Source organism: Lepisma saccharinum, chromosome 1 (genome assembly GCF_977018435.1).
Source record: "Lepisma saccharinum chromosome 1, izLepSacc3.1, whole genome shotgun sequence".
Classification (NCBI taxonomy): Eukaryota; Metazoa; Arthropoda; class Insecta; order Zygentoma; family Lepismatidae; genus Lepisma; species Lepisma saccharinum.
This window is the reverse complement of record NC_139229.1, coordinates 52,908,223-52,932,408: the sequence shown is the minus strand read 5'-3', so window position 1 is coordinate 52,932,408 and position 24,186 is coordinate 52,908,223. Positions and strand designations below refer to the sequence as shown.

General features: G+C 38.0%; 1 protein-coding gene across 5 annotated transcripts in view; it reads right to left on the bottom strand.

The window, feature by feature from the left end:
• The window catches only part of brp (ELKS/RAB6-interacting/CAST family member bruchpilot), a 681,904-nt gene that overhangs the window by 44,073 nt on the left and 613,645 nt on the right, over positions 1 to 24,186 (bottom strand). For all 5 annotated transcript variants that reach the window (XM_083131745.1, XM_083131754.1, XM_083131737.1 and 2 more), the window contains one exon: positions 9,961 to 10,108. In XM_083131745.1, the coding sequence (XP_082987871.1) occupies positions 9,961 to 10,108 (148 nt within the window). The remainder of the gene's footprint in view (positions 1 to 9,960; positions 10,109 to 24,186) is intronic.

The window sequence follows — 24,186 nt, the reverse complement described above, 5'->3', positions numbered from 1 at the left end:
GTAATATCTTTGATGGGCCTTGAATCACATAAAAACAGTTTCATCTCAAAATTTGCAACAATCATAAACAATGAGGCTGTATCGGAATGCATTGAGTAATGGGTTTTCATGATTCTGTTCCTTGCATATTCATGCCAGTGTGTAATTATTAAATATGCAGAATTTTTTTGACAGAATTTTAAATTTTTGAACAGAATAATTTCCAATCCCAATCTGTTTAATAGGAATATTGAATTTGTGACCACAGATGATGGGCACTTGTTCAGTGCAGATGATTTCCACCCGGATCTTGTTGGGTATTTAAAGCACAAATGCCTGAATAAGCTTGTTCTGTATTTTCTGAGGCAAAAATTCAGAAATTGCAGCAGTAAGTGCCTTGCACTGTGCCTAGACAAAACCTCTTGGAATGAAACATGCAGGTGTGGGGAACAATTATCTAAGCTCCCAATAATACATACATAGTTGCTACAGTTCCAATTTTGCAATATTGTTCAGCAAACATGTATCCCGGGCAGTGTGATTTGGAAATAAATCGGGATTATCAGCAACAAAGAAACAATATTATTAAGCATAGTGTTGGGCATGCTCTTAAAAAATTACAGCATTGCATTTTTGAATGTGCATTGTTTTAGAAGAATAACACACAGCACTTGTTGCAATATTTTTTGAGAGAAGGAATTTGTCACAATATATACAATCGGAATCACTGTTGGAAAGGTTCAAGCTTGCATTTTCCGATTTATGTGAATATGATGTGTTTGCAGTTAGAAATGAGACAGAATTTAGGTGGGTGCTTGACAGTGACCATGAATTTGGATGCATACATCTGGGATTGTTGGGCAAGAAGGAAAAAATACATATATCTGTTGCACAGGAGAATTGTTGGGCTGTTTGTAGGTTTTTATGATTGTTACAGAAAAAATTATTGGTTCACAACAAAATATTTTGAATCAATGTATTGTTTTCATATCCCATTTGACATATCTGAGAACTGGAAACATTTAAATTATGATACTTATTTGAAATCCTATGATGATTTTGAATTTGTAACCACAGATACAGGCTTGGTGTTTTCTGGTGCGGTTTGTTAGAAGGGAAAAATATATCTCAGGGGTCATAAATGCAAATGAGATTATTCTGTATTTTTCTGAGTTTGAAGATAAAATTTCATGATTTGAGATATTTTGAACCTTTAAACTGCAATTTTTTGCAATCTTCAAATCTCAACCTCAAATTCTGATCGGGAGGTACACAGAGCCATGTACAATTTCTGTTTATATCTACATGATTGCTCTCCACAATTGTGTAGGTGCACAATAGGATCAATGCTCATGTCATTTTTTGACAGAAGAGATGTTGCAAAATATATTAGATCTGAATCTCTTCTTCCTGATTTCAAAATTAGATTCTCAACACTCTCAGAGTATGATTTATTTTCAATCAATAATGAAACAGAGTTCCGCTGGGCCCTGAACAGCACACAAAAATTCAATTATCTAAACTTGAAATACATCACTGATTTTGAGTGCCACAAGTATAATTCTTGAAGGAGAATTGTGGGACAGTTTGTTGTTTTTTTATTATTATATTGATTTTTCCTATTATGGAGGATGGTTTTCAAATCATGCAAGTGTGGGGAGATTCTATGATTTTGAGATCCTTCCCAATCAGAGCTCAAACTGGAAACATTTTAGATTTTTGATGATGCATCTGGATAGGTTCCAAAAGGCAGAATTTGTTACAACAGATAGTGGAATGTTGTATAGTGGTGCAGATTTTAATCATCACCTGCAATATTTTGATGCATACAATTCTCAGATGTTGAACATGACTGAGATAATCATGTATCTTCTTCAGCAAAAATTTAAAAATTGCAGCATTGGGTGCTTTAATAGAATAATAAAATCATGGAATGTATTTACAGAGTGTGAGTGCGGGAAACCACTAAGCTGCATGCCTCTGCTGTTGAGATAGCCCAGCCTAACATGTAATATTGTTTGTAGGTTGATTCAAGATGCAAACATTTTTTGAAAAAAGGGATATTTCCAGATATAACAAATCCAAATCTCTTGTTCCTGAATTTAAATTGAGATTTTCAAAATTGTAAAGTGTATTGTGTGCTCCATGATGCTCACATAATTTGTGGAGAGGCATTTTATGGCCTGTTTCTGGTGCATAGGGTCTAGCTCCTGGTCTAGAAAATTACAAAATATGGCCTTGCAATCTAAATTATAGAGAGCAATCACACAAATATTTCCAATCAATTTTGTTTGGAAATGTTGATGACTGTGCAGAACAAGTACAAGAGAAATATTTCATGTTATATTTTCTATGGCATTTAGGGCATATTTTTGTGGGAGTTCTGCATTTGTCTGGATTACAATTCTTTTGATGCTTAGCCCAATTGGGGCTGGATATATTTTTATTGCATTGATTACAATATTTTTGATTAGGCATTTTTTATTGTTGGTTTATTATATAAAATTTCTTGGGGTTCAAATCAAGATTCTATGCTTAATAAAAAAATATCAGTTGGGTTCAGCAGTGTGTTTTGTATATTTAGTGTGTGTGTGTGTGTATGTGTGTTAATATTTTTTTGGCTTTGGTATTTATATAAAATTTCTTGGGGTTCAAATCAAAACTCTATACTTAATAAAAAATATCAGTTGGGTTCAACAATGTGCTTTGTGTGTGTGTGTGTGTGTGTGTGTGTGTGTGTGTGTGTGTGTGTGTGTGTGTGTGTGTGTGTGTAGGTGTGTGTGTGTGGGGGGGGCTTAGTTTTAAGTGTATCCAAAAAAATATCAAGAGGGGCATATTTTTAACAAATTTATAGACAACAATCTCACAGAAGTGCCTTTTGTAAGTGTGGACAAATCAATCTGAGGGGGCTCATCATTTCACAGGAACTTCCCGAGGGCATTTTTACAAAAATCTTAGATTAGACGGAGTACCACACTTGAGCAAAAAGCTCATATGGGCATGTTGAGCAAGTTTTAAGTGTAGGCAAATCTGCCTGAGAGGGGCTCATCATTTCTCAAAAAATAATCGAAAAAATAATCGAAAAAATAATCGAAAAAAATAATCGAAAAAAATAATCGAAAAAAATAATCGAAAAAATAATCGAAAAAATGGTCAAGGTCAAGGTCAAGATCAGTGTGTGTGTGTGTGTGGGTGTGGGTGGGTGGGTGTGTGTGTGTTAATACGTTTGGCATAGTTTTAGGTGTGGGCAAAAAAAATATCAAGAGGGGCATATTTTTGACAGGTTTATGGACAACATTCTCACAGAAGTGCCTTTTGTAAGTGTAGACAAATCAATCTGAGGGGGGTCATACTTTCTCAGGAAATTCCCGAGGGCATTTTTACAAAAATCTTGGATTAGACAGGGTTCCACACTTGAGCAAAAAGCTCATATGGGCATGTTGAGCTAGTTTTAAGTGTAGTCAAATCTGCCAGAGGGGGGCTCATACTTTCTCGGGTTTATAGTATATACTTTTACACTACTTTCAATGGTTCGGATTCCACTTTGAAGGTTGACCACAAATTGTACATAAAAGGAGTCCTTTAAATGGTCAACCTTCGAAGTGGAATCCGAACCATTGTACCTTCACCAGTAAACAAACACAAGGATTTGAATTAGTGTTTTAAGTCTACTTTATGCACAGAAAGCCAATCGGGACTGTACCTACAGTTTAAAGATGAATCCCGGGTATCGAACCTGGGACCCCTTGATTACAAGGTGATGATGTTACCACTACGCCATCGGGGAGGCCCTATGACCCTTTGTAAGGTGTCAGCAGTAGTAGTTTTTTCTGGTGAAATTGGAGTAGTTCTAAATTATTTGTATTAAGAATGATTACAGAAGGTGATAACTTGTCACATTATATTTCCTCAGACGAAACTGTCACAAACATGGCGAAAATTTGACGTACAATGCTCTCGTCTTGTGTTCGTCGATTACTAACGTTATTGCCTTGCAACCAACAAGTCCCGGGTTCGATTTTCGCCATCGACTTTGACGAAAATGCTCGTAAATGCAGTGCTTTTCATGGTCAAGTCGTCCGTGGAGTGGCATCTAGAGTGCCGGGTAGTGAGAGCGCGTATACCGGCAAACTGGATGAAACATCCGCATAACTGGACTGGAACCGCTAGCTGTGTAATGAAATAAGTTCGTAAAATTACATTGACAGCTACAATTAAAATGAGCACTGCCTTGTTACAAGAGGTGTAGGAAATGTTGTCCTCCTGCATACGGCATCTTTTTAGGAATTTTTCACTAACACGTATCAGTTCTTCCGAAATTGCTTCAATTTCTCTCCTGACATTTTCGTTCAATTTCAATTCTTCTAATTTATGGCTTCAGGTTTAAAAGCTTGGTAGCTCGCCACGCAGACGTTATGGAAATGCCTGTTTCTTGACCGGAAGGATTTTTGAGGAGCATGATTCAATCGTGCTCCAACGTCATCTAGTTTCTCCTTAGTAAGCACACGCCGTTTTACCCTTATGTTCTTATCAAGTACAGACTTTGTTTCCCTAAATTTGTTCACAAGTTTTCGAACACTTTCTCTGTGTGGAACAGGAACATATGGGAATTCTGCTACAAAACGCCTTCTAACTTCCTTACAATAATCCGTAATGACGTAAGAGTCGTACATAAAAATGGTTTTAAGGTGAGGTGTGACAATTTCGCATCAGGCTTGCATTAATTAAATATCGTCGGAATGGGTACTGATTGCTTCTAAAGAAAACCCACGCATAATTTCAGAGTATAAATTTCTCCCCATGTTGAAAGTGGAAGCGGTTTTTAAAGTTCATTATTAAGCTAGATACCTTGTTTGAAAAATAGGATGAATAAGTATTTACAGAATCCCTGTATTCCTTACGGAGAAACAACTTCAAATTCAAGTTGCGGCTAAACAAATGGGAGTTTCGACTCTTTCTAGCGAAAATATCACCTTCCATGGATTCTCTACCTGATCATATGTTTTTTTATCGCCATCGGAAGTGTGATATTCTCAAGAAAACTAATAAAATAATTCCCCCATAAACGTAATGCATTTCACCTTGCCTCCTACAGCCATCCTGGCAGTGTTGCCAAACCTGATGCGCATAAAAGAGCTAAATTTCACCTTAAATTGAGCTAAATTTGACTTTGAAAGAGTATAGATTTACGAAGGCTGGATAAAGTGCTTCCCATGGTAATTTTACTTGTCAAGGGAGTGGGGGGCGCTGCTATTATCGGTATCTTTAAACTGATGACAATCTATTCTGAGTTTTCACCGTCTAGATCTGACGGCATCACCCACATCAATAATCCACCGATGATTGTATGAATCGAAAATAAGGGATTACCGGATAACACTATTGTCACCTTCATCTTAGACAAAGCGCTATATAAAAGTAGCTGGGGAGGTAAGAGGGAGTGGGACGACGCAGCCAATATAACAACATCACGTCACGTGCAAAATGTATATGCATGGCACAAGTTGGTCTATGTGGACCGGGGCTAGTGATGGTATCATAGTGGGGCAGGGAGCGGGTGCCACAGTTCACAGCCAAACGAGTGCACGAAAGAGCCAGATCTGGCTCCAAAAGAGCTAAGTTGGCCACAGTGCTCCCAGCTGCCTCAGAGAAAAGGACCTAGGGGAAATTGTCCCTCTTTCCCTTAAATCGAACTATAGCGTGGCATTATTAGACTGTACAAAAGCACCAGTAATACGTAAACTAAAGCAAAACAATCTAAAATACTTCCTAACACCTTAACACTTCAAAAACACGTGCGAAACGGAGATCAAGGCGGCCTTTAAAAAATCAAGATGGGGACAGGGACTTTTTGACACTCGGGTCACATTCGAGAATAAGGTATAAAATTTGAAAAAAAAAAACAACAACATCTAAACCAAAATTACTTTACTATTCGAGTTCTTCAGAAATACCAGGCGAATATCTACCTCAGTATTTATAAATAAGTCATATATTTTGCAACAGTAATTACAAAGTCAATCCATAGGTGGCATCTGTGAGTCTGTGATGTCTGGTTGCATATACATAAAGGATAGCATTAAGCTTTTCGCAGTGTTCTGAAAGTTACTTTCTTAAAAGTAACTAGTTACAGTTACTTGCCTCAAAAAGTAACTGAGTTACATTTACTCGCTTTGAAAAGTAACTGTAAGTTACTTTTACAGTTACCTCCTAACGACAATTTTCTTGCAAACAATTACATCGTACTTATAGGTGTTGATGATCATTAACTGGAATAAAATAATATGTGAAGACTTACATGCATTTTGCTTCTGGTTGGTACGTAAGTCTTAATTATATAAGTCTCACATATTCACATTATTCAGTAGAGGCGGAAGGTATTCCTGTAGGGGAAGGGGATTGAGTTTCAAATACGAAAACCACTTTTCGAATTCCCCATAATAACAATACAAAACATATTTTAAATCGAAAAACATATCATATTTTAACTACACACACGCACAGCTAATAACCCGTGGCTCGACAGCCCTCGAAGGGCCTTGGCCTATCTCCCGACTGCCAGTCTTCCTCCCACAACCTGCCTAGAGATGTTGAGATCTTCAACCAGTAATGGTGGGGTGACGTGGGGTCAGCACGTCGAACCCTCAGCCGTTGTAGAGATTTCTGAGACAGGGTTACGCTACTCACTCGTAGCTCCCCAATTTCCTCACGATGGTGGGTTGCCACTGGCCATACACAGGCAGAAAAACGAGACTGAACCCAGGCGGACTCGAACCCACACCGTCCCGCAGTCAAGAGTGGGTAATGCAAAATTGGACCATGTTTTCGATTATCAATGTGACCAATATTAACTTTTGGAACCGAATTATTATTAAATATGTTCTGTGCGCTATTTATTAGTACTCAAGTAATTATTTATATTTCACAACTGTATAAAATATGCAATATACAGCCATCCGGCTAGCACATGAGAAGTAATAAATATCATCATCATACCCTCCTTATTTATCTTAAGATGATATATTTCTCTAGCCTTAATCACGACTTTTATCATAAATGAAGAACAACGAAATTGACGGTAAAACATTAACAAAAACATAGTCGACCATCAGCGCGGACGTAAAGTCCGCCCGGCTAAAGAATGGACTTGAGGAAACCCAGACTTTCCGCCTCCAGTTCAAGGAGAGCAGGGAATCTGAGACCCATTCGCTTGCTGTGCTTGGCTTTGTTGAGAGTGCCACCTGTTTCGAAAACGGCTCGAAACAAAAAAAAAATTGGCAACACCTCATCACGGCAACTGGACAAAGCCGATTGATTCATCGACTCTCATGTGACCCTCCTTGGCTTTCAACAGAAAAGATAAAAATATAATTTCCGAGTCCATTCTCTGGCCGGAACAACTGCAGCAGACACGGCACCTGATTGGTCCGCCATCTTCACCAACAACCCCCCCTCCACGAATGTATCCGGGTTGACGTCCAAGCCGAGATTTGAACCGGGGACCCCTGGCGTCGTAGGATTGGATTGATTTGGTGTCGTAAGTCCACTTTTTGCACAGTAAGGCTAATCGGGGCTGGACCTACAGTTTAAAGTGGAATTTGAAGCACTATGTGCCTCCACCGGGTATCGAACCCGGGACCCCTTGATTACAAGGCGAGGACGCAACCACTGCGCCATCTGGGAGGTCTGGTGTCATAGGATGGTATGCCTTAGACAGATCTAGGTAAATAGCATCTAATTGGTGTCTATTGATAAAGCCTGAAAGATGTCAGTTAATAATACTGAATGATTTGTACTTAGAAAACTGACAGGTTGGGTCATAAACAAATGGCAAGGTCTGAACAAACTTTACCTTCTCTTAGTTACGTATATGGCTTTTGTCAGACCCATTCTGGAATTCAGTTCTGTGACATGGAATTTTTCCTGTGGTGTTGGAAAATGTGACATCACTGGGGATATACAAAAGAAATTTCTGATGACAGGTGAGTGGTTACATAATTTAGAACTAAATAATTTGTATTCATGTCCAGATATTATTAGAATAATTAAATCAAGAAGACTTAGGTGGGCAGGCCATGTGGCACGAATGGGAGAGGAAAGAGGAGTTCACAGGATTCTTGTTGGGAAACCTGATGGTAAGAGACCTGTAGGAAGGCCAAGACGAAGATGGAGGGACAACGTTGAGATGGACCTAAGGGAAATCGGTAGGGATGGAAAAGAGTATATAGAACTTGCTCAAGATAGGGAAAGATGGAAGGCCTGTGTTGCTGCAGCCATGAACCTTCGGGTTTAAGAAGGCTAGGGAGTTAGTTAGTTAGTTATTTATATTTTAGATTTAAACTGTTTAAATTATTTTATAGTTATGACAACCTATTGAACAAGTTAAAAGTTTAATACCTTTCAGCTAGAAGAAACAGAAATGATATAAAATTTGTTGAGAAAATTTTAGAAGGTTACTACTCTGTCCCTACGCTATTATCGAGAATATCTATACGAGCTACGCCGTATCGAGTACGCACTAAAGGGTCGTTATTGACAACATCCACAGATTATAAATATAATGAGTTTTTAAACTCCATAGTCAATAGTTATAATGATTTTCAAAGAGCCTAAAGATCAATTGTATTTTAATCATTCATCAGGCCTATTTTAATGACTTATCATGAATACTTTAATGTATATATCTTTCATATTTTATTGTACCTCTTATTGTATTTAGTATTTCTTTTGTGCAGTCACATCTTTATCATTCAATCTTGTATTATAAATTTATGACTTTTTTTGTATTTACATGTATACGTACTGCTGTACTAAGGCCAGCCAGCTGTTTTTCAGCAGGGTAATACTTGCATAAATAAATAAATATACACTACAGGGTGGCTCAAAAAGTCACTTAACACCCTCAGTAGAAGGCCACTGCAGTGCGCAACGTGGAAATGGTGATGACCAATCATTATCAGGCCAAGGGAGAACCACATTGATGCCACCCGCATGGTCGGCGGCCATCCTGATGTCCGCCATCTTGAATTCAACTTCAGAATTTTAAATGGGAAGGGGGGATATGATATATCAAATCAGGCTAGAATTTCACGAGAAATGCAACGGTGAAGGTTTTTTCGATGTATCTTTAACCAGTATAAATTTATGACTGAATTCTTGTACCAATTTGCTCCTTTTCGAGGTGTTAGAAAAATGCCTTAAAATTTGCAATGCATTACCGATGCGCTAAACAAATTTTAAGGCATTTTTCTAACACCTCGAAAAGGAGCAAATTGGTACAAGAATTCAGTCATAACATTTTACTGGTTAAAGATACGTCGATAAAAACTTCACCATTGCATTTCTCGTGAAATTCTAGCCTGATTTGATATATCATATCACCCCCTTCCCATTTAAAATTCTGAAGTTGAATTCAAGATGGCCGCCGACCACGCGGTGTCGTCAATGTGGTTCTTCCTTGGCCTGATAATGATTGGTCATCACCATTTCCACGTTACGCACTGCAGTGGCCTTGTATCGGGGGTGTTAAGTGACTTTTTGAGCCACATTGTATATTGTACGAGATTACCCTTGAATCATAGGAAACTGTTGCTTCGGAGTGAGAATAAAGTTTCCAAATATTCGAGTCGAGATTCTTTTTAATTCATCTGGAAAAGTTTGTTTATGCGACAAACACAATACAATACAAACAACTCCCCCTTCCCCCCACAAAATCGATTTTTACTGTGATTGTTACGAAACGCGAGATAAGGGACTTTGGTTTCGTTTGCATTGTTTTCCGAACTGGCATTGTGCTGGGACCAGTTTTCTCCACAGCGAATTTATTGCTTGGAAGTAAAGGAAAAAAGAAAAAGAAAAAAAATCACACAGAAATGATATTTAATCCTAATACATCAATGGATCCTTCACGATTCTCGAAATGGAAAGACATCCCCTGTGAAAAGAGAAGAGGTAAGAAAGATACGAAAAAGCTGCACTGACCTCCTTTCTCAGCCTCTCCATCAGACGCCGCCGGTCGGCTCTTAATTGATCCACCTCTTCTGCCTGCCGAGCCGTTCTGATACCCGACACCTCCAGCAAGGCCAGATGGGCGTCTTTCTCACTAATGGCCGCCTCCAGAGCTTCTTGCCTGCAAACAGAAGAATCGAAAAAATTATCATCTTTTATATATTTAATTTGATCTTTGTTATTTAACGTCGTTTTTCTGCCATTTTTGACTAATTTCGACGATGATTGATTGATTGATTTGGTGTTTTAAGTCCACCTTATGCACAGTAAGGCTCATCGGGACTGGACCTACAGTTTAAAGTGGGATCCGAACCGCTATGTGCCTTCACCGGGTATCAAGCCTCTTGATTACAAGGTAACGGGGCCACCACTGCGCCATCGGGGAGGCCCAACGATGAATGATGATATGATGAAATTGATGAAGGGGCACTCACAAAGAACACCTATGTCCAGGCCAGTAGCGAAGCGTAGTCTTACGAAGGAGGCAAGCAATGTTTCAGTACAACAAAACATGTAGTACAATGGCACGCCAAGAGGGGGATTAAAGGTTTATAGCCTCATTGGCCCGGTCGCTCGATGTGTCAAAATATCATAATAAAGTGACGGTTCTAAAAATAAACCATATGATCCTCAAACGTCACATTTAGTTTCGAAATTTCAGGTAACGTTATTCGTATGGTAGTAAACGTCTTACATATGCGAACTTTCCGCATACGACTAAAGGGGTACGTATTTTCTTATTTATATATTAGTACTTTTATTTGTTCATAATTTTTTAATGTGGACAAACGGTGACCAAACGGATTTAGGTAAAATAACTCATTTATTTAATTTACACTGCGTGATTGTAATTTAGGATTTGTGGGAACCCTAAAAATCGCATTCGGAGTCAAACATTAAAATAAAAAGTTAAACACAAACTTTAAAAATTTCATTTCAAACCAAAGAAACACATGCATAGACGATGTACTCACTACAATAAATTCCAAACTCCTTTGCATATATAGGAAATTTCCCGCTATCGAACAATTCAACAAATCTTAGGGCCTCAAGGTTCTCAAAACGTGAAGACACTCCCATGCTCTTTCCACAACTGGAAAGCATCCACGCAAGATCACTTTGGAAATCTCTGAAACGACCGAAAGTGATACCAACCTATTTCCTTAATTTTATCCCTCATGGGAAGGAAAGATATATCAGTATGGAGATAGAAATTAAGCGGTGGAATCAGAATCATTACAACAGAAAGAGTATATACATAATATTTAAGTAATAAAGTGTCACACAGAGGCGGGGCCGGGGCCGGGAGAGGGTTGGCCCCCCTTTGGCCCAGTATTCCTAAGAAAAGGAAAGTCAAAGGCAGGAAAAGATGACAAAATGAGGACACTACTACAAAAAATCCTGGGAGCACCACTTGTGTCATAATAATAAAACTTAAAACATGTTCCTGTGTTCATAATGTGTACAATGTATACGATTTAATTGTGCTGTGTAAATATCAGTAGAGCGTTCTTTTTAGATAGCTTTATTTTCACCCCAAGTTTTATTCAAAAGCAGTCAATTTATTGAATGTGGTTGTAAAATTTGTGAAACAGCTCACTTGAATTAGGTGTAAATAATTTGGCAGTTGCAAACACTGGTGCGGTCAACACTTTTGACGTAATTTGAGCTGGACCGAGCTGGACACAGGGTGCAGACCAAGGTCCGTCGAATCTTCCCTCCCTCCCTGGGGAAACTCTTCACGGGGGTGCAGACATTTCACTTCCTGAAACACAAACCCCCACCCTTTACCATCTCGCCCGAACTCCCAATATCCATTTTTTTACGCGTTTTACAATTCGCGAAATCTAAAATAAATTGTAATATAAAATTATATATATATGGAATTTAGAACAATGATAATAACTTATTTTAGTTATTTTATGACTAAGAATTATTTTTATATTCGCGATCTTGTTTACGTGTTCATGAAGACACAAATTCTTTACTCGTAGTTTTTGGTGGTAATATATCCTTCTGCTTTCGGTTGAGCTCGGCTATTTTCGGGAATCACGCAAGCTCAGCAAGCAGAGCTTTTGGTATAAGCGTTGTGGACGGGTTCCACTCGAATTTCACGCTTCGCCATGTGACTCCTTCGGGTGCGTTATTTTCCCGCAGAGCAGCCGCAAGCATTGAGGCTGGTGCTTGCTACAGAGCTGCTGAGGGAGTTTGCGGCCGTAATTTTTCGCGAAATCGAGTGCGATGGAAACTAAATAAGGCTAAAACATTAAGTACATTAAATGATATTCGAATAATGCAAGCAGTGCTTGCATTGCTTGTACTATATCTTCGCCTCTGGTCCAGGCCGGGATTCTAACCCAGGACACGCTCTCTTACAGTAACTTTTTTACTAACTGTGTAAAAAGTTCTCGGCTCTCACCATAGACGATGATGGATGGCATCGACATTTTTTTGTTTGTTTTTTCATAAGTTTGGTACATGTGTCATAAGCATACAACTTTTGAGAAATATTGAGTGCGCTGAACTCTGATATTTGTTTTATAATGTTATGCAATAATACATGTTATAAGTAGATTTGCGGACTCTTTAACTTCTTTTTCAACAATTAAAAAAATGAGCTGAATTTAAACGTGGTCGTATCAGTCTTGAAGATATCCATGTGAAGAGCGTCCAAAAAGTGCAACAACAGCAGAAAGCATTGAACAAATACATGATATGGTATCAGATGATCAGCGAGTTCAAGTACATGGAATTCCAGAGACTATAGTTATTTCAAAAAAACGTGTAGGATATATTTTAAATGAAGGATTGCACATGAAAAACCTTTGCGCAAAATGGGAGACGCAAACAGAAGATGAAAAACGCATTCGTATGGAATTGTAGAGGAGTATTTTGCAGACTTTACGGAAAACTCCTTCAGGGAAGGGAAAATGGCATTGGGAGCATCAGAGGGATAAATGTACTGATCTTAGGAGAGGTTATGTTGAAAAAAAAAGTAATTTCGAAATTACAAATTCGTTCTTTTATAATTGGGCCGACTACTTCAAGCAGCTAATTGCATCACCCTTCGCTAGCTTGTTTTTGAACATTCGACGACAGCGCCAGAGGGTTTTTCCTTGGTTGAGCAGACACTTCAAAAAATTGCATTTGCAATACCGTACGTATGCGACCACGCAAGACAGATTCAAGGTTGCACTGACATTTATTTTTCTTGCTAAAAAAAAAGTATAACATTATTTGACACATTACGGAGAGCCTTGTATCCTTTCTCTAGATACATGCGCAATTGAAGGTGAATTTTCTCTGTTGGCATCTCTGCTGCGAGAACACACACGATAACAGGGTGCTCATGTAGCATAAGACTTACAAGTTTGCATAACATAACGTTACTGATCTGAACTTCGAAGAAAAGAAAAAAACAAAAAAAAAACAGTACTTCTATCCTGTATGTATACAACCACTGAGCACAGATTCATTGTTCGCACTGGCATTTATTTCTTTTATGCTTAACAACAGCTACATGAACAGTGTCGTGCTTGCACCAATAATCCCATATGAAGAGTTTATATCGGGGTCAGCTTTACCCTTAAAATTATGCATTTGTTACATTTTTTTTTTTTTGGCTGTGAAAGTAGATTCCTTACGCATTGCCAAGAGATATTCAAAACTGAGAGAGGATGGTACTTTCCTCGGTTTGTTATGCACAATTCTAGCTAATATCCATTGCACCAGGCTCGTACCCAGGGGAGGGGCCACGGGGGCCATGCCCCCCTCGAACTATGACATTTTTTAAAATGTGAGCCCATAACCTACGAATATAACATCATTTTTTTACTTAATTTTGCAATAATTTCAGTGTCATTCTTGTATAAATGAATGGATTTGTTGTTAAGAGAGGCAGGCTCAAGTAGTCCGCAGTGTGCAATATTTTGCAATTTTTGTTTTATAACTATTCATGTAAGGCTACCGAATGTCCGATTTTATTGGAACAGCCTATTCTTTTTATTCCTGTCCCGACTTCTTTAGAACTGCAGTTCTGTTGCGAAAATCTATTTTTTTTTGTTAGCTCGCATGTACGCGTATACGTTCCTTATTTTAATAATCAGTGCTAACACGTATCATTATAAATATATTATTTTTAAAAACATGGAATTATAATGGCTCTTCAGTAGTCCTGGTGTAAGAAAAGAAAGGACATTTGAAAGCATTGTTACTCTGCAGAACACGATAGTATTTAAATACTTCTGAGAATTGAATGTAATCAATAAGCACCAAGCTGTGCCCCGCGTAAGCAACTGTGTTGCTTATTTTTGGGTCCGGAGGGGGGGGGGGGTCTATCGGTCAGTTGAATTATTTTCCATTTTTTGGGCCGTAATATTGCAAATATTCAATTTAAACTTTAGCTCTAGCTGCATTGGTGATCATATTAAATACTGAGCTGACCACTGTGGCAGAGTGGTTATCACAGCACGCTATCACTCCAGAGGTCGCGGGTTCGAATCCGGCTTTTGTCCTTTCATCAATTTCATCATGTCATCACATACCTCCTCCCTCATCGTCGCGATTAGCCAAAAGTGGCAGAAAAGCGACGTAAAATAACCCAATTAAATCAATCCAACAGCATTTTTGATCATATCTTTTTTTTTCGGATCTGGGACCCTCCTTAAAAAATCCTGGGTACGGACCTGCATGCACATTACGGTAAACAAGGACTCCAGGGTCTATTCCTAGGTGAAGTTGCTCCATTCTCTGTGTTCCTCCAATTCATCAATTTACTGCCGCTTCAGTGTCCGAGCACATTATGTTTTCATCACTGAAGGTTGCAGTTCAGTCCTTCCTAGAAATGGGTCCCTTGGGACTGATGCTAAAATACTAATTAATTATTAAATATTTTGTCACTTTTGGACTGAAAAACTGTCGGTAGCACCCGTGAATCTTTGTTGCTTTTCTGCATAAAATGCAGAATAAGACTGTTCTTCCATAATTGTTGTAGGGGGATATCTATGGGGGCATTCGCCCCCTCTGGCACCGCTCCTGCTTGGAGACTGGATAGGTTGCCTATGCATTTTCTGACCTTAACACCATCCTACATTTATCAAAACGCTGGAAGAATTCAGACAGGATCCTTTGTTATGAGAACAAGTCCCTTCTCATTGATTATACTTTTCATTCATAGATGGTAGCACAATGTAATATTCTTATACTTAAGGTAAAAATTATGAAAACCTAGACATTGACCAGTATTTTAAATACTTATGTACACATTAATTGATTTTTTAAAGAGGTGAGAAGATCTTAACTCTAATTAATTTTCTAATAAGAATTTTCAGTGTAATTTTAACTATTCTGGATCAGATTTTTGCTGTGAATTTATAAGTAAAGTTTTGATAAGTGAAGTGCTGAAAACAAGCTGATCTACTCCGGCTTATATGGATTAATTTAGGGCAATCCAGAACATGTTGGAATAACAGTCACTGATCAAGCTAACCATAGGCGAATTTAGTGGGTGAGGCAAAAGGGTTCAATCAACAAGAACAACAACAAAATATCTTTTCCAGTCTACCAAAGAAACAAAGTATGAGTCTAGCACAATAGGCTAATCGTTATTGGGTCTGTTTGAAATTGAAATGTAGCCTACTATTACTGAAAATTGAATCCGACACATGTTAATATACGAATAACATATATTAATACATCAGCCAAAGCAGTAGCAGTGATACCAATTTTGTGCCACCCTGCGGCTACATGTGTGCTAGATTTCTACTAGGGATGAGCCGTTTGCCGATACCCTGACTGACTCTTACCATTACTTCTATATAACTCTACACATCAAATTTTGAGTGGCTTTTTGTTTATCTGGTTTCTTTTGTGTTTTTTATTTCATTTTCTTGTACTAATTGAGGGAAGTTTCTCGAAATAGTGAACTGGGAAATAACTCTGTGAATAAATTGGGAGCATCCTACCCCTTACACGTGAATGGGCATAAATATCATGCCAATGAAGTATGAACAATGAGATGGACCGTTGGAAAGATAACAACCTAGAAGTAAAGCAATACCTACTACATCTAATGAACAGGATAAGTCCAGAAAGTCCCTCTGTGGGAAAATAGTTACATTCACTCAACTCGACAGTACAACACATTCCTACATTATGATCTCTTCGATATCATTTTCCAAAACACTCGTTAATATTAACTCATACCCACTTTTTTTTTTGGGCAAAGAAGGAAATTTTGTGAGAAGTCTATGTGAAATGAAAGAAAACCTCAAGGTTGCTCAGCTTGAAATGGCAATGAATTACGTAACCTCAACCTTAATTGGTACTGCCTTGAGCAAGGCAAGTTGTCGGTACCACTTGGGGATGGGTTCTAATACGATTTTTTGGTAAGGTTGGGATGCCTAGAGATGGGAAATATGTGATAGCATGTCATAACTCTTTGCCTCCTGTGTGTTACCACTAGACCTCCTTTTAAAAACCTTAAATTAGGCTCGAAAAATCCTGAAATAGGCTGCAAAAAGACTTAATTTGGTACAAAATTCCCGAAAAATACTGATTAGATACAATCGTTAAAAATTTCACAAGAATCGTAATAACCAAATATTAATTTTCTAAACAAATTTTCATTTCTTTATATATCATTTTCAAAATTATCTACAAATTATTATAATACTGCACTTGTGCTGTTAGAAAAAGTTACTTGTTGATATGAAGAATCAATTACGTATGTATAATTTGCTGCACAATATCAGGGTGGCTACTCACTTGGAATTCCTTGAATTCCGGGAATTACACGTGAATTATTGGCACCTTAAATTATGCGTGAATTATTGGCTCTGGAAATATTTATGAATTTTGGCAAGACATGAAATAAGGTACAAGCGGATATTTTCTCTATTCCATTTATTTCTGGGCCTCCCCCATGGCGCAGTGGTAGCGTCATTGCATTGTAATCAAGGGGTCCCGGGTTCGATACCCGGTGGAGGCACAAGTGGTTCGGATCCCACTTTAAACTGTAGGTCCAGTCCCGATTAGCCTTACTGTGCACAAAGTGGACTTAAAACAGCAACTCAAACCAAACCATTTATTTCTCCGTAGACGTGAAAAATTGCAACTTTTATTAATCTATATCACATTAAATTTATACATGTTTATAAATGGCCTGAGGCAAGTTTCTCTCAGTTTAGCTTTTATTTCATTCATTTTTTTGAAGATGAAAGAGAAAGCAACACAGAAAATAAAACAAAATTTTCTCAGTCTGTTTACTTTGTTAGTGTTTTTACAGGACAATCTATCTGACAAACAAAGATTATTACAAAAAAATATATCTTGAAGTTGATTACGTAAACTTTTTGTTACTTTGGAATCATACAAACCCTATATATTGTCAATATTTTTGTGTAGGGAAGGGAGGTGAGAGTCGGTAATACGTAAGGTTGGAATAGAGAAAACATCTGCTCGTATCCTTTAATTTTTGGAAAGTTCACCTTGAAAACCAGGAATTATACTTGAATTTTATCATGGTCCCAGTGACCACCATAAATATTTTTGCGTTATCCACACTCAAACTCCTCCTTTTGTCTGAGAGGATAATTTCATATGCTGAAAATTATCTTTCAACAGAAACTGAGGCTCTGTCCAAAAGGTGCAAAGTACATACTTGAAGTATGGTTTTGACGGAAGTGACGTCACCTAGTACAGTTCGAAAGCGCCAAGAACAGAAGCATGCAAGTACGCAGCTCTCAGCGCAGATGATTGGTGACTAGGTCACGTGATATCCACACCCGTTGTTCATTTGTTTTAAATCGCGGAGATAGAAAGGTAGCAACACGAGTTAAATATGCGTTATGGGTCAGCAAGTTGTTGGTTAAAGTTCTTCTAATGTGTGGAAATGTATGTGTACGAACATTTGAAAATGCTATGTGAATTCTATGGTTAAAACAAGTGTTTAAAACAAGAGGAAAACAACGTGTCCTCAGTTCTATCTACTGATCGTATTTGGCGCTGCAGTCGAAGTGCAATTCGAAAGACTTTCACTTCCAGTCCACAACTTGAAGACCACACTCCAAGACCATACTCGGAGGATGCTCGCTTCAAGTACAGTCTTGCACCTTTCGGACACGACCATAGTCAGTAGTGCTGATTTGAATGCTGAAATATTTCTTCGCAAGGCGCGAATGCTAAAAAGGACCAAACTGACGCGAAAGTGATCAAGGCCACACAGATCAGAAGTTTTCTCTTGGAACTGTACAGGAAGTAGAGAGATTGGGTGCCAAAACTGAGAATGGGGAGGAGGAGGAGGGGGGGGGGCAAGGACAGTTTACTTTATCTTAGTAGGCAAAGGCTAAGCATTAAGAGTCTATAGTGCAGGGGTAAAAAGTAGAGGGAAACGGTCCCCTTTCGCCACCACTGTCTGCAGGTAACAGTGACGTCAGACATTTTTGTTTTGTTTAAATCTTTGATAAACATCATATACTTGGAGGGACAAAAAACATGTTTCAAACACGCCAGTCATCGAATTATTTCGCCACCAAACCTAGTAAATACCTCTGTGAGATATAAAAATCCAGAAAAGACTAAAAAAAATATATAAAAACCTAAAAAAAGGTTTAATTTAGGCACATGAACCTAAAATAGGTCCTAACAAGCAAAATAGGTTATTTTCGGCACTATAAAATTTAGTCAGTTGTTTCGTTTTTTTATGAAATGCCACTATAACTTATTTCTTATTTACCTGCAAAGGAAAAAATAGGTTAAACACCTAAATCCGAGGTCTAGTTATCACTCCACTCCCCAGATACCTTGATGTAAATGGTAAGTATTGATAATTTATAATATTTTGACTTTTACTATTAGAAATGACAATTACAGTAATTCTGATCTAAATTAATAACAATGATGATAATAATTAAGATTATAATAATTACACCAATTAAAATATGTAAAAAATTTAATTGACAAGTTGGATGGGATTTAACACCATTACTGGATTCAATTGGCTATTTGTCCATCATTAATGCCGATATATCTGATTTAACAACTGAAGTGTGCAGCTGTGAGAATGACAGTAGCAGTCCAAGGACAGTGTAGGAGTTCATTGAGGAATGTGGGCAAGTGCATTTTACCCGAATCAATGGCGTGGAGAGTCATAGGAAGGATGGAAGCTGGACAGACAGTGAGAGGTATCTGTAGCCCTTGGAGTGTCTCAAAGTGCCATTTCTCTATGTAAATCCAGTTCCAAACAACAGGAAATGTAAGATGAAGGCAAGATCAAGGCCGTCCATGAGCAACAACACCCAGAGACAATGGGTACCTCTTGTTAACAACCAGTTGGAACAGACGACAGAATGCAACGAAACTACAACATGCTATTCTCACAGCAATAGGGCACAGGTGTCATCTCAAAACTGTCTGCAATGACCTTCATAAAGATGGCCTCTATGTATTTAGACTCATGGTGTGTGTTCCATCACTGTACAGCTTTCAGTCTGATGTTCAGGCTGAGGAACATTGCAATTGGGGCCACAACGAATAGGGTTGAGCGGTGTTCACCGATGAGTCACGGTTCAGTCTCCAGCCTTACAATTGATCTGAAGAATATGTGGAATACGCCATAACCCTGCTTTGTGCAAGAAACATTCTAAAATGGAGATGGTGGACTGATCGTGGCGGCTGGAATCAAAATTGTGGGATGTACGAACCTCCATGTCATCCAAAATGGCAGTTTGACAGCCCTTAGATGGGACGAGAACCTCAGACCTCTTGCCACGCTGTGCGCAGATGCAGTAGTTGATTGGTGACACTGCTCGTCCTCACAGAGTTCTGTTAGTGCACAACATGCCAGAGGACGGAGGAATCGAGAGTATGGAGTGGCCAGCATGATTACTGGACTTAAATCCCATATAGAGAATGTCTGGGATGCACTTGGCAGATGTATTGTAGGTAGAATGACACCTCTCTCAACTCTACCAGAGCTGAAATTGCCCGAAGTGAAGAGTGGCGAGGAATCCCTCAAGCTCTCTTTGATCACCTCATCGAGTCCATGCCACACAAATGTGCATCGGTGTTGGCCATTCAAGATCACACACCATACTAGAGGTGAGTTACTGTGACCCTGTCCGTTTCTGAGCTGTTCTATTGATACACACATTGCTCTATAGCAGGGGTTCCCAAACTTTTTCGTTTCATGTCGCGCTTTGTGTTTTAAGATATTTCCGTGGCAGCCAATTCAGAATTTAGCTCTATCCAGTACTTGCAACCATCAGTTAGTGTGGTTAGGTTGCCTGCCTTAAGTTAAAAAATATAAATACACATTTCAATTTCAGAGACATTGTATGCGTAAAAAGTACTAAATTAGCACATATTTGGAACAATCATATAATTTCAGTGAAAATATTGTAACATTTCGAGGTGCTCCTGTAAGCCAGCCATGGCACCCCAGGGTGCACACTTTGGGAACAACTGTTCTGTAGTGACACACATCATGTGAGCATTGGTTCAAGCGACTGTAAGGTCTTTCTCTTACCTGTACTAATCCATACTCTACTGTATCTGCTCTCTGAATGTTCTTTGATTTGCATAAACATCGGCTGTACATGATTTTCATCTAGTTCTTCCTGTTGCTCTCTTGATCCAAGAAGAAGGCAGTGGATAGTAATGGCAGGTCAATTATCAGACAATGCACTATTTGGTCGAATTATTATGACAGCACAGAATCAGAATCTTCAAATGGGCTTTATCTTAGAACCATTATCATGGGCTTCAGAAAATTGATGTCTGTCTGATATGTACAATGAGACGTGTATAAAGAACACCGAAAGGACAATCATGTAGGAAGATTGATTGATTGATTTAGTGTTTTAAGTCCACTTTATGCACAGTAAGGCTAATCGGGACTGGACCTACAGTTTAAAGTGGGATCCGAACCACTTGTGCCTCCACCGGGTATCGAACCCGGGACCCCTTGATTACAAGGCGACTACGCTACCACTGCGCCATCGGGGAGGCCACAATCATGTGGGAAGAACTCGGGCATCAGTTACAGAGCATTTCATCTTCCCAGATTGTCAGAAAGTGAAGGAAATTCGTAAGTCATGTAATGAATAAAACAACTCTAATTGCATTTCTTGTTAAGAAATATAGGAAACCAGAGCATTTTGAAAAAAGTTTGAATTCAACACTTTGCAAACTGTGGATATAAATGATGCAAAATCACATCTGAAGGGAGCCCCAAAGTGCTCAATCTCAATAATAAACATGAAGAAGAGATGGTAATTTGTTGGTGAATACTGCCGCTGCTAATGAGGGTTATGGAGCAGTAATGAGAGGTTAAGATGACACAGATGTGTGTATTATGTGTTCGAGATTCCATGAAAGAATCATGGTTAAATTGTTTCTGAAATATAGTACCAAAATACCTATGATGGTTATTGACATTAGGGAAATAGCTTCAATTCTTATTAAAAATGTTTCTCTAGATGTGATAAGTCTCCATATGCATTTGCAGCAAAAAGAAAAGTAAGTTAATTGAAAATCCTTCCTGCCAACAGACTTACACAGGAAATATTTTCGCAAACTCAGAGATCAATGGGATCTCAATGAAAAAGTAATGGGCAAATTGTAGTTCTTCAAAATCTTCCGTAAAGTATGTGAATGACACGGCATGTTGTCTATTCTCTGCAAAGAAGGGTGAGAAAGAGATTTGTCAACTTACACCTTGGAGGAACTGTCTCAAGAAACATGCTTAACATGTGATTATAAAGCCGCTATAAGCAAGAGATGTCTTCTGAATGATCCATGCACACCTAGTCCAAGTGGGAGAAGATGGACATTGAAAACACACGATGGAGCAGAGCAGCTGGTAGTAGATTGGATGGAGTGGCAGCCAGCACCTCAAACTGTGTTAGATCTACTAGCTTGCAACTCCATTAGAAACTGCCTCCCCGATGGCGCAGTGGTAGCATCATTGCCTTGTAATTAAGGGGTCCCAGGTTCGATACCCGGTAGAGGCACATAGTGGTTCGGATCCCACTTTAAACTGTACGTCCAGTCCCAATTAGCCTTACTGTGCATACAGTGGAGTTGAAACACCAAATCAATCAACCAACCAATCTATTGGAAACTACAAACTGCCAACTTCTGTCTTTTGTATAAATAACATCAGGTGCACTAACAAATGCAGACTACCCTCATGTAAAAATCACTGATGACAGCTATTCAGAAAATGATTATGATGAATGTAAATATTAAAATTTTGTTTATGTTACATTATAACAAACATGCATATTTAAGATTTAGCCATCATTATTATTGAAAATTGTAAGTAAAACTTATGCATTTAATCTATGTCAGTATATAAGCAATATAATAAAGTTCTATTATTATTATAAGGATTTTATTAATATTGTTACACTTAATAATTATAATTATTATAAAATAATATTATATTTTTATAAGTCTATTGAAATAAAATTTATTTATTCAAATGCTGTGATGAATTTATATGCTATTTATAAAAATATGAAAAACCATTATTTTTCGGCTATGGTTACTAATTCAATACTATTATATAAAAAGCAAAGAGTAATGAGATGCTATCACATATTTTCCAGTTCCAGTTGAGGTCCTGGCTCATGGACTACAATGAGCATTGTATGAAATAGGAATATTACAATACAAGAATATAAACAAATAAATGACAATTTACAGTAAAATTATAGTGAATATTTACATTAATGCATATTGAAAGTGAGCAAAAGAGCTTTTTTTCGCTTATGAACAGACGATTATATAATTATATATATACCATTCATTTTAAAGACAGAACACAATTTCCAAATTACATACATAAAAAAATGTCTAATTACTTTTACAATATTCTTGTGAAAGTGGTTAAACAATGTTAAGTTCAGACTAAATTCCATGAAAGGTTGAAAACTAAGTAAACCCTAGAAAGTTTTTTGTGCTAGCACTTGAAGGTACGGTACCTTGAAAAAAATGATACCATGTGACTGAAAGTTTTTTTTTTTTTTTTTTTTTTTTTTTTACACACAAATAATTTGTACTATAGTTTATGTTTGGCCTCACAATAAATTATATATATTAAAACCACACCATAAATTATATATATATATATATATCAGAAAACAAATCTATCTATACTTTAGTTTTCAGTACCTTGGCCCAACGTGAAACTACATGTTGGCCCATAGTGAAAACCTCACATTGAGCCAACGTTGGAATCATGGTCAAAATTACCATTGCCCAACAGTTTGTTCTTACATTTGGCCAACCATTTTCAGTATGGTTGGCCCAAGATTGAGCCAACCACTTTTGGTTACTTGGGTCTTCACAGCCTCCAAGAAATTGAACTGCCTGTCCTCAACAAATACATAATGGAACAAAACAGGTTGAAATCGGATGGCACAAGGTCCAGACTAGAGTGCTGCAATAAGGGTTTTTCACTCGAGCAGCAAATAGTTTGCATGGGCAACGATAGATGGCGTACAGAATTGATAGTTCTTCCACTTGAGCGATAAATGACTGAACGAGCTAAATACATTCGAAATCTCGAACCCTATTGGTAGACGTACTTCCATAATTTGTCTATGGTAGTGGATCCTCAAATATGGATCGTGAAGTAAAATACGAAGTGAAATAAAAATAAGTGGGCTGAAACTGCTTAGGCTGACATTTAACGTTTCTACGATTACTGTCACATTGAAATGATGTTCAATTGAATGTTATAACTGCATTTTATTATGTCGCAGAATATGATTATCTTTCGGTAAGTGAACAATGATGTACACGTACTTCTTGCACTGTGATACGATATTTGTAATTGCTTAGTCATATCTTCAGCATGTGTATCCATTTTACGTTTCGGTCTGTAGATATTGTATACTTTCATATGTGTAGAATTTGAGTCTTACTTAATAATATATGGATTTATGTTTTAGAATTGTAATTTAGTAGAGTGGTTTCTTTCCATGTATGAGTTTTAGGTTGACAGTGCTGCTCATTAGGCTCTGAAATACGGGACGTTGATAATCATTCCACTACGAGTGCAGTACGATCGAGCGTGGAAGATTCGAACGAGTTTGAGCAAGCGAAAGTGGTCCGATGCAGTACTCTAGTTCAGACTATAGGCTGGGTGCAGTCGGGTTTGTAGTGCAGTAGGGTTTGTAGTGCAAACAAGAT